The following is a 12,615-nucleotide window of genomic DNA, read 5'->3' as shown; positions in this document are numbered from 1 at the left end:
GTCAACTTTACTCATGAATAACTATAACAATCAAACATCTTTAAAAAAGTATTACATGAAAGTCTGTTATAAATTTGGAAAATTAACAAAACTATTATTGAACATGAACATTACTTTTGGGACATTTATTTAACTCCCTTTTTTTTCATTTGAATTTGAACATTTGAAAGGCATTCAATATAACCATGTGTTAATATATCTAGTCATGTATTTGATTAGAGACTTAAACTCAACTTATCTATATCGTGTTGAGTTGTGGTTCTCCCATCAAGCGCCTCCCCAAGTTACAGATAGGGGAACGCCCACAACATATGGTAAGTACCAAGGAAATCAAATATTCAGGGTCAATCAAAACCAGAATCAACATTTAAAAAGGCATAAAAGTGTATGGAGATGAGGTACTAGAGCGCTTCTACAACGAAATAGTTGAATGCATTAAAGAAGTTCTGAAAAAGGATATCCTTATTATAATAGGAAACTGGATGCCAAGCATTTGACCACTGGATGTTTTAGATTAGGAGAAACTAACAATAGAGTAATAAGGCTTTTAGATTTTTCCAGCTGCTATAAACTCAACATAGCTAGTCCCCTATTCACAGACAAACCATCCAGAATAACTATGTGCCATGCACCAGTTTATAAAACATACAGTCAAATCAACTATATCCTGTTTCCTTTAAGGTTCAAATCTAGCATCAACAAAGCTAAAACCAGAACTATCCCTGGAGTTGACATAGGCAGTGAACATGACATGGTTGTGATGACTGTGAAATTGAGATAAAAAAGAATCACAAGCCAACAAACCCTTGCATTGAATATGAATTGAAAAAATCAAATATTCAAAAGTTGAATTGTTTGAAGCCACTGTGGGAGTGAAATACCTTAAGAATAAAAAAAGCTTTAAAAATACTCATTTTCCCAGCTTGGGGCTTATACACTGGGGCTATGGGCTTGTTAATTTGAAAAATTATATAAAAAATAATTAAAAAAACAATACACATTCGGCTTTCACAAAAAAAAAAGTCACCAGGCTATAATTCTAATTCAAAATGAGACATAATAAGCTCTTTGTATATGAAAGTTTAAAAAACTGTTGTTAGTGCCCCAATGCATTATCCTGTTGTAGGACTTAAACATAAAAGATGCACTATTGGGTTAATGCCTTGCTGGCAGAACAATACAGTTCAATGAACTAAGAAATATGCATGAAAATAAAGTCAGCAAAAGAAAAATGGATCAGTGACCAGTGCACTATAACTGACAGTAGATTGAAAGATGTCAATTCCAAAAAAAAAAAGCATATGAAACACTAAAAGCACTAGCCAACAAAGCTAAAATTTGAGACTAGCGAAACCTGCCCTTGTGGAGCATCACCAGGGAATGACCATGTCCTTCAAAGCTGCGTACTATATCAAGAGGCCCGAACAAGACTCTAGCCCCAAAACTCTCCTATAGAAGAAAAACTATACGGAGAACTGCCTGGTTCATCTCAGATATAGGATACTGATCTGAATCCTCCATGTAAAATGAGAATGAAGAAGAAGAAAAACTAACCAACACAAAACAAGACAGAATCATAGTGATGGAAAACAACGATGAATATCTTCTGACTAAAGACGATGAACTTGGAAGGTGGACAGAGTATTGCACAACTACAGTCTAATCAACAAAACACCCTGGGACAACAAAGACATCTGCCATTCTCCAAGACTTGAGTCCGAAGTAGAGTAAGCAATAAGATTGCTTAAAGGTGACATGTTGCCTAGAATTGATACCATGCCAACATAACTCTTTAAACATGATGGCTCATGTTCAGTACTTCTGAACAATCAAATTGGAGAAAGTTTAAGGACATCCATAGGAGTGCAGCAAGGAAGCATTCTCTCTCATGTTACTTTTTAGCATATTTCTAGAGCATAAATAATATAATGAAGAAAACTCTACAAGAATATCAGGTGTGCTGATGATATAAACATCTTTGGAAAAAAATGAAGACAAGGTACTAGATACTGGATAATGCACCTAGAGCAGTTGGCATGGAAACTAGTGCAGAATAAAGCAAAGTACTAGTTTGTGGTAGAGATAATATGAGATGATGCATATAATATAGTTGAATAGCCAAATAAAAGTTTCACCATTTAAATACTTAGGCTCAAACATAATAAGAGATGGTGGATCACTAAAAGAGAGAAAAACCTGTTTGAACTAGATTTATGCTGTCATGAGTACAATGTGGAAAATCTATGACAAAATCAAGAGACAGATGAGATAATGAGACTTTAGATCTATTCATCTACTGATCTAGAGTAATGTAGACTCTAACTAGTCTAACTCCAGTTGTTCTACCTGTAACTATTCTATCTATTCTACTATTTATCTAGACTATGTTATATGGTCATCCTGGACCTCTACTAGATTAGAGATCTAGATCCAAGTAATGATAACTAAACTCTATAGTAGTATAGAAGTAGTGGGAAGTGTGGTCAAGAGGCTAAGTGCGCTAGAAATTGGCTTGGCTACCTATGAAGGGGGCTCGAGATTCGACACCCGACTCGGGCAGAGTTGTGTTTACTGAGCGCCTGAAGGCAGCACGGAAAAACCTTCTCCTAGATACCCCTTCCCCCCACCCCCCCCCATTGGTCCACAACTGAGATTGGACCAAAGCGCTCTGAGCATGCTATAAGCATGAAAGTAGTGCTATATAAAAAACATAATTTATTTATTATAGTCTATAGTGTGTTTGTTGTAATGCACTCCAACTTAGTGTACTGTCAGTGTCATAAAATGATAAATAAGATCTAGACTGTCTAGATTTAGATAGATCTAGAGTTTATCTAGATCTATTATAATTATAAGAATTAACTTAATTAAGATGATGATCTAATTATAAATCTAATAAAATCTAGATTGATTGATGTGATTGATCTATCAATGTAAAGTAAAGACAGTAAGGTCTAGACTCTAGAGACTAGATTGTCTAGATATTATTATTTAGTGATATATTATAAGTATAACTTAATATAAGAATATTAATTAAATTTTTATAAGTAGTAATTTAGTAAAGTACATAGATCTAGATAGAGATTATAGTAGAGACTAGAGTATAGAATTATAGATCTAAGACTAAGAGTAAGTTATAAATATAATAAGTCATAAGTCAAGTCAAACATCAATCACTCAGTGACTGTAGTCAGTGTAGTGTAGACTAGTAGATCTAGCAGCAATCTAGCTAGTATAAGACTTATAACTAAGACTAAGTAAGTAAGTACTAATACTAATATATACTACTACTACTACACTACTACCGTAAGTTAAAGTAGTAGTGAGTGTAGAAAAATTATAAACCTGTAAAAACTCAACATGTTGACATCCTTGTCTAGATCTATACCTCAGTCTATTTAATTTTAAATCAAATCTAACTAGAATGTAGATCTAGATTCTAGACTCGTAAACAAGTTTTAAGACGAGACTATTTTATTAATTAAAAAAAAAAATACGGAGAAAATAGTAGGCCACCTACACATTCTACCGAAAAATCTGCATATTTCTATCTCTTAAAAAAGAGATTTCGTGCAAAAATTAGTAGATCTAGATCCATATTATGAATTTATCGTTATCATTGTGATAGTGAGATGTAAAAATCTTTAAAATATTCAAGTACAAAATATACATGATTAGATTATGTTTTTGTTAATTGAAAACAAATATTAACTTTGTGTTGAATACATATATGATCTAAATAAAATTGTAATTAGGTCAACAGGGGAGCTGAGTTATTTCTCCTTGTCAATATTTACGAAATTACTTCCCCTAGGATAACTAAGAGGAAGTAGGCCAAGCTGCAATCATATCATATCAATTATCAAGACTAGAATCTAGAGATCTAGAATAGATCATAGATGACATCTTAGATGTACTAGATAGATCTAGATCTAGCCTACTTGCATTTCCCCCCTTTAGAAAATAAAGCCAAACAAATAGATCTAGAATCTGGATATTTTTAAAAAATAAAATTCAGAACAACATATCTTTCTTGTCTAGAGTCTAAATAGTAAATAGCATCGCTAAGCAGCACAAAATGTCGTTCAACTTTATGGTAGGAATGAGCGACTACTGTCTAGAACCGACTCCAACGCCAACGGGGTTTTCGTATCATCATCCTACTATTCCATTATCAACAGTCACGAATACAAGTAACACTATGCACACTCATGTCAATGCTGGAAATAATCATGTCAACCATGGACATCATCATAATCACTTGGATAATTTAACAAGTTTGCCACCATTGGGTCCACCAGGAATGGGCCCAATGGTGGGACAAGGAGGCTCATTCAATGTCAATAATAGCATCAATGGTATTTTTCATTTCGTGATCTTAAGAATATGTAATGAATTAAGAAGAAATAGATCTAGATATTAAAAAACATTTGATTTCATCTGCAGAAGTTTTAATCTAGCTTCTAACACTAACAGTCACATTTCACGTTACAATTTTATTTTTACAATTGGATAGATTCAAAATCATCATCTGATCATGCCAAAGTAAGATAACTAAATCTAGTTTAATATTTAATTTTTAGGCACTTGTCCCCACTCTTCAAACTAATCTTTTATATACACTAAATCTTCATCTCTACAATTATAATTTATGTAAGTCCACATTAAAATATCTTTTAAAAATGCTTACTTAATCAGGAAAAGTAGACTTGTTTCTAATATCGTATACCATACACATATATATATTAGGGGTGCACCAGCTCTGGACGAATATTCACCCTTTTTCCCTATCCAGCCATATTTCAAATATCACTGCAGGATAGTTGGCTGGATAGTTACAAGTACACCTTGTACTTATTTAATATATATATATATAAAGTGGACCTCATTCCATTAATGTCTTTTATAGAATGTATTAACGTTTATATTTAAAACATAATATTGTGCTTAAAAATAGGGCCTATATGAATATGCACCAAACATCTTTTATTATAAAGATAAGGCTTGTTAATATAAATAGAAATGAAACTTTACATTATAAATGCGCTTTACATACAGAGCAGCAATGGCTGGCACATTTTTTCTCTTTGTTTGTCTTGACCTTTGAGTGGGTTAGTTAACATGTTAAGATGTTATATTCCTTGACTACGTCACACTCACCAAACGTCAGTCTAGCTGTGCGGGTATATTTCCAGAGGTAAACAACTCCCACCCTCTTTTTGTTTGTTTAGTCCATCACATTGAGTTCATTGACAAATACGATGGACGTAGGCTTAATGTAACCATATTGACAATCTCTAGAGGTCACACCTTATGAGGAAACTGAGTTTGTTTACTTGGTAGTAAATTTTTATTAGGGGGCTGGATTTCAAGCCACACCTCTACAACGTGACCAGGTATGTCTCCAGAGGTAGAGATGAACAACTCCCCCCTCCTTTATTTTTTTAGTCCATCACATTGAGTTAATTGATAGACAGGTGACCACAAGTCAAATAAGATGGGCCTCAGCATATTGACACTCTCTAGAGGTCACACTTTACGTGTTTTGTTTACTTGTTGTTAGTAAATCTTAATTAGGGGGCTTGACTTCAAGCCACACCTCTATGTGGGTAACTGGACAACTCCTTATTTTATTATTTTGTTAGTCCTTGACACTCAATTTATTGATAGAGATTGATCATTTTTAAGCCAGAATGGTTAAACGGGTAACATTCTAAGTTAGCATACTGACACTGTATATAAATATTATAATTGAATTGCTTTTCCTTACGTGTTAACTTGAATATTACTCTGGTGTTAAGTGTCTTGATTTGATAACGATATTCTTAATAATTTGGGAGTGTCAAGTAACTCCTTGTTGTTACTGGTTTTTTTTTTACTTACAATGCGTACTTAGCCACTGTGTATCAGGCCATGACGCGACACACCTACTACCATGCCCTTTTGTTACAGTTACAGAAACCATGATAAAATCAGTAATAATTAAGGGAGATGTTTCTTACATACATTCTTGCACAATAAAATAAAACAAAGATGGGTGTGTGTGTGTATTTTTGCCTTGTATTAAAACCTTTAGAAAGAAAGTTTCTTTCATTTTTAATTCTATTGACTTATTATATTATGGAAAACCTTACAGTAAAGTTTAAAATCGCATACAAGAAATTGATCTACATTATAATCACATTTAGATCTAGCAATCAAAGAAAAAAATTTGCTGGAGTGTTAAGAAATACTTGACCTCTGTAACAAGTATACGGGTATAATAGATCTACATGCTTGACTGACCATGCCAATGTGTTATTTTCTTGCCTTACCATTCAACACTATTGCATATCATGCCCAAGGAAAAAAACATATGTTGGGCTACACTATCAACTATACACACTACACTAGGACTATATATGTAGGCTCACAACTTCTATCTGACCAGGTTGTTAAAATCAGTCTATTTTTTTGGGTAGTGAGTATGTGGATGAGTTTTTCTTCTTCTAGAGTTGGCTTTCCCAATGCTCTTATATCTATATAACTGTAGATTTAAACATAGTCAATAGTAGGCCTACAGACTGCAATTTAATCTATGCTTCTGCACCATCTAAAGTTGAAGCTATAAATAGGTATACTTGATGTTCCCACTATTAACAAAATATTCTTTGCCACAAATGAATTAATTTAAAACAATAAATATTGACATCCAACTATTAACTAACAGCTAATATCATTATTAAGCCCTTGATGCCAGAACCAGAACAGGTCCTTGGCCTTATAATTACAAGTCTGATGACTTGGTCTGCAATTCATGAACACATACATCTACCCAATTTACAAAAAAGATTGCACTTTACTTTTGAGAGATTTACATTAGTAACTAGTTAAATATACATTTACATATATACATTGACCCTCCCACACACACCCCTTTACAGTTGTACATACAAACACCTATCTGTTTCTGTTTATAAATGCTGTTAAGCTTTAATTCATCAATCAGTAACAGAGTTGAAAACAATAAGTAAATAAAAGAAAAAAAAATTAATAGGAATATAGGTATGTTATTTAACAATTTTGCAAAATGTTTAGAAACACAAGATATTTACAAGAAATGTAGTTCTCTGGCTTCAGCTGAATATCATATTTTACTATCCGGCCATAACTGGCTCCGGCTGAATATCAAAAAGGGCTATCCGGTGCACCCCTAATATATATACATCAAAATTGCTATGTCAGTTATAGTCAATAGTTTAATTATTATATAGATTTATATGTATATCTAAACATAAATTTATATATAAATATATATATATATATATATGTGTGTGCGTGTGTAGTAGTAGATATATAATATGAATTTACCAATAATCATTGTAGTTAACACACAGTGAAACTTATTATTTTAAACTAAAGAGCCATCAACTCATCAATAATATGGCATAATTTATCTTAATGTAAAATATTTTTGTTGGTAGGCTTAATCTCTGCTGTATATTTCTTTTTAAAAACCAGTTAGCTAGTTATATCCTAACAAGTTTTAATGCTACTTTAAAACAGCAACAACATAAGTTTGATAAATAAAAAAGTAGCTGACATTATGATACACATTTTTTTTTAGTCATAGACCTACTTACCTAGTTTTAGATATTTACCAGGAAGTAATTAAACAACACAGCTTTTAGCCTATGTGTGTTCGTGTAGATCATATTACATGCAAAGCTTATATATTTATAGATGTAGTTTTCTGTTACCAATTCCTGAAACTGTATTTGTCTATTCCTATAAAATGAAGTGCTGTTAAAACATCATCCAGGATATTCATTGTCAATTGTAAACTATGACATTGTCTTTTAAATGAGATAGAACAAAAACAAAATAAAAAAAAAGATTTTTGTGTAAGGTTTATGTTATATGTCCTCCCCCATTTTTTAAACTCTTTATCTGCCATGCTTATTTGTATTGCAAATCAGTTGTTGTTTTTTTTAATGCATTTCTTTATAGATCTATAATCTATACTTTTTTTTTATCTGTCTACTAATATGTGGTAAAAAAAAAGGGGGGGGGGTTCACTCCTTTTTTTTTTTCTTTGTGCTTAAAAATACAAAGATTTTTTTTTTACAATAAGTATTTTCTTATTGTAGTTTTAATAGTACAGATACCTGTACAATATTAGTCTTGGTTTGACTCTTTTGGAGAATGAAAATTAGTTCTTGATTGTCTTTCAGTAACTAACTCTGCCTCTTCTTTTCAATTCCAGTCCATAATCAGATCTGATCTTAATCCTTTTCACTTGCTGACTTGAATCAATGCAGCTGTAATGTAATCCAACAAAAAGCTATAGTATTAAACTTATCTCTGTTGAAAGGGCAGGGAGAAAAAGTGAAATACATTTATTCTCTGTAATATTGTATGTTATGTTTTGGAAATTAAGGGTCTATTAATTGCTAACTCCTTACACAGATAAAAAAAGTAAAGGTGCTTATAATGTGTCCAAACCTTCACTCTTTCCCTGTCAATTTTAGATTGTACTTTAATTTAAAAATTCATCTACATTTTTTTTATTGATAGACATTATGAAATATAAAATCTCTTCATTAAGGCTCAAAAAAATATTTTTCAGGATTTTCTTATCATCAAGAGCCAGTGGTACGACAAGAGCCTGAAGCTCCAGTTATAGGAACTGCCAAAAAAAAGTCAAAAAAGGAAAGGAAGCGTAGACAAATAGGCACATCATTGTCTAGGGCAGAAATCAAACGGAGACGTAATGCTGGTGAAGAATATGTGACTAGAAAAGGGAAGGTAGTGGGTAGAAAAGAATATGAGCCGATTGACTGTAAGTGTCGGTTAAACTGTACACTAAATGTAACACATGACATGAGGAAATTAATCTTTGACCACTTTCATGCATTAGCAGATTGGAATAATCAAACACAGTTTATCGTCTCATCTGTAACTATACTTGACATTAAAGAAAGAAAGAGGCGATTAAAACAAGAAATTTCCTCCTCAAAAGCAAAACGTTCATCATCGAGACTTTACCATTTGACTAATAAGAAAATTCGTGTGTGTAAACCTGTTTTTCTTTCTGCGCTTGGTATAACAAATAAAAGGTTAGATTATGCCTTACGATACAAAGCACTCCCAATTACTGCAATAGCAACAACAGACTTCAGAGGTAAAAAAGGTCCGCTCAATAAAACACCTGCAGATGTTGAGGAGCGGATCAGGGCACATATAAAATCATTTCCCAAGTCAAGTTCACAGGGAAAGCAGGGGAAGGGTGCCCAAACCTTGCCTCCAGATTTAACTATATCTAAAATGTATTCTTTATATCAGGAACAGTGCCAGGCAGAAGGCTTACAGGCTGCTTCTATGTGGGTCTATGCTAAAATCTTTAACTCTGAATCAAAAATTCACCTCGCAGCACCGAAAAAGGAGCCTTGCAAAACTTGTGAGCGGATAAAAATCATTGTTCACAGTGGAAACGAACCAGATAAAATTATTCAAATGTTGTTAAAAGAGTTTCAGGAGCGTCCAGCACAAACAGTGAACACATTCATGGATTACAATCACACAGATTTCCCATCATATTCTCAAAAGAAAAACTAACCTTATATCATACATCTTCTTAAAAAAAGACATTATTACCAGTGTTCCATTGTTGTTTTAATTTTCAAATGTTGTATTTATCTTGTAATTTTAATGAAAGCTAATGCATTGAAACACAATGGAGCAATAATAATCTTTATTAAACAGATTAAGTGAAAATCTGGCTAATGTCCTACCATGTCATTGTATTGTGTATTTGTAATGTTTGAGCAATTTTATTGTCGCATATATAAGCTGGTATGTGTGGAAATCAAAGACTTTAAAAATCTATGCAGGCCATGTTATTGATCTGTTCTCAATTGTGGAGTTTGTTTTAGTTGACTTTCATGTATAAATGGAGATATATAAATTGAAGTTTTACATATGTGTTCACTGTTACAGTTTTTTTCCCCCTAAGTTAAGTATCTCAAGAAACTAAGTTTACCATTAATAGTATTATTGTTATCTTTTATTTAATTATGTAAGAATCAAAGTACCTGTAATTAAAAGTACTAAGTACACATAGTGGAATAAATATTCTAATAATTAATAGCAGCATTAGAAGAATACAATGGAATTGTTAAGGGAAATGGTGAACATTGTGTTATTTCATTATATTTTCTTTGATATTTCTCTTAATAATTTTTGTTATCTGGTAAGGAAATTGAATTATTTAGCCCTTCCAGCTTTAATGGCTGTTGGGCAGAGGAAATATAGAAGGTTGGTCCTTGATCTGTCACATAAACCCTTGGACATTGAAATTATTGAGACTTATGCTAGGGGACATAATAATTTTCATTTCTTAATGAACACCCAAAACAAAAGTCAATCTTGGTGTAGATGAATAGATAGGAGCTTGAGAGGACTTGGTAGGTATGATATGGCCCTAAATGTGTCAACAGAAAAAAACAATAACAACAATCAAAGAAATAATATGTTGCAAATTACCAAAAGTTAACTGTGTTTAAAAAAAACTCTCTCTTAAGTTTAAATCAGAATTGGAGTTAATTATTGATAACACACTATGCCAAGCTTAGATAAACCTAACTGAACTAATGATAATTGTGCCACTGAAGACTTTTTCATTACTTAAAAAATATATTAAGTGTCAAATTTTAATATAGCCTACTTGACTGTATCTATTGAATTTAAATGCCTAAACTAATGTAGAAATAAGGTTGACTATGAAAATCAGATTATTGTTTGTTAGCTCTAGACATGTATATTTTTCTTGTACGGTATTGTTTATCTTATCTTAATGCAGACTAATGTTTCTTTAATCAGTTGGTGTTATTATAAAAAGTAATCACAACTAGATCTATGTTTTTATTTAAGATGAAGTATAATGTTAAAAAATGAATTAATTTATGATGCAACCTGTCTATATATATTATTATGTATGATTATGAGTTTTTCTTAGATTTATCTCGATAGATGGAACATATAATGAAATCAATAGTTTACAAAAGCTATTTATGGCACAAAACTATAAAAACAAAAAAGAAAATATTTATTTGCACTTATTTATTATTAATCTTTCTTGAAATAATATTTTGATTTTAAACAGTTTCCCTTCAGTTAAAAAAAAAATCAATTAGTAAGCCGTATGGTCATTCAGTATGTTTTCGAGACTATCAGCTCATTAGTTCTGGGTTTGAACAATGATTCCCACTGTCCAGCCATAGGTCTTCAGATAGGACATAATACTCATTTCTGAAGGAACATCTGAAACTGCCATTTGAACACTACAAAGAGAATGTTACTGCTATTCTGTGTGTGTATGATACCATATGTTCAATGTGTGTATGCCATCATCGCAATTAATTTTGTCATTCCTTTAATAATGAAGTCAATGTATAGTTTCATGAAGTCCTTCATTTAAAATCTTTATTTTTAACACTTTATAGCATTTTCTTGTTGTTTTAAGTTATGTTTGAAAGCATTTTTTTATTGTCTAGTCAAAGATTTGATTTTCTTTTCCTGCCAAAGTTATTCTATATTGCCTATATTGATATAGTTTTACAAACAATGTCTCGCTGTTTGTTATGATAAGTTTGTGTGTCTGCACATTTTTGTGTATTTCTGACATAAATGTATATTACAATATTTTCATTTAAGTTGTTGCAAATAAATGTTACAATTTTATAGCTAGAGAAACATAGTACAGCATTAGTCTGACTAATTTGTTTATATCTTATTTAACTGTTATTTAGATGCTTTGATACAAGACTAGACATTACTTAAAACTGTCCATAAAGTATTCCTTCAGAAAAACAAGATTAGTTTCAAAATGTGTAAATGGACCAAATTAAATGTAAAAATTATATCACTATTCTTCCAACATATGACTTGAGGTTATTTCAATTAAATGCAGTTTGTATCAATATTTAATTGAAATTACCTCATTAGTTTAGCAGAGTAATTAGAGGGGGATAACTTTAAAAAAAAAATGAGATTATTATTATCTTGGAAAATGAGGACCATGACTTTTTATTACTTTTCAGGCAACTAATTAGTTGTTGTTTTTTTTCCAATGTGCAATTACATACATTTTTGTTCATTTATATAAATAAATTATACATTGCCTTTATATGTCTCATTCTGATCATAGTAAAAGTAAAGTTCCCCTTCAGACCTTACGATCAATAGCACATTGATTCATTATCTGCCTAAAATTTGTTTCATGAAACTTGTCAATTTAACAATTAAAGGCTACATTGGGTAATAGACCTTTTAATTCCTTAGCATTCAATAGTTTGAGAAATTAGTTTTTTTTAGAAAAGTTATATTTTTTAAGGTTGATTTCATTAGTGCGAAAAAAAACAACTAATTAAATTGATGACATTGTTTACTTTCAATAGAAGTCACTTGCATATGAAAATAAATGATGAACATTGCAGTGAATGTGTTTATGTAGTAGATTTTATGTAAATATTGAAATAGAAACTTGTGTTAAGTTTTAAACACTATTTTTTTAATCATTCTCATACTTCATAAGATGTAATAATGAATCATTAATTAAATCAATCACACATTGTG

General features: G+C 31.4%; 2 protein-coding genes across 6 annotated transcripts in view; one reads left to right on the top strand and one right to left on the bottom strand.

Annotated features, from left to right (window-relative positions):
* LOC106074197 (uncharacterized) overlaps positions 1-7,606 on the bottom strand; it is a 27,679-nt gene extending 20,073 nt beyond the window's left edge. Inside the window, exon 1 of one of the 5 annotated variants that reach the window (XM_056015897.1) lies at positions 7,351-7,606. The gene's annotated coding sequence lies outside the window, so the exon portion shown is untranslated. Of the gene's footprint in view, positions 1-3,345; positions 3,501-3,520; positions 3,620-7,094; positions 7,208-7,350 lie in introns of those variants that run through there. The other 4 variants (XM_056015896.1, XM_056015898.1, XM_056015899.1 and 1 more) reach the window with 4 other exon arrangements.
* Positions 3,683-12,615, top strand: LOC106051495 (uncharacterized). Its single transcript, XM_013206680.2, has 2 exons — positions 3,683-4,358; positions 8,609-12,615. The coding sequence occupies exons 1-2, from the start codon at positions 4,079-4,081 to the stop codon at positions 9,595-9,597; spliced, it is 1,269 nt and encodes a 422-aa protein (XP_013062134.1). The 5' UTR covers positions 3,683-4,078; the 3' UTR covers positions 9,598-12,615.

The sequence above is a fragment of the Biomphalaria glabrata genome, chromosome 17 (assembly GCF_947242115.1).
Source record: "Biomphalaria glabrata chromosome 17, xgBioGlab47.1, whole genome shotgun sequence".
Lineage (NCBI taxonomy): Eukaryota > Metazoa > Mollusca > Gastropoda > Planorbidae > Biomphalaria > Biomphalaria glabrata.
This window is presented reverse-complemented; position numbering and strand designations above follow the sequence as displayed.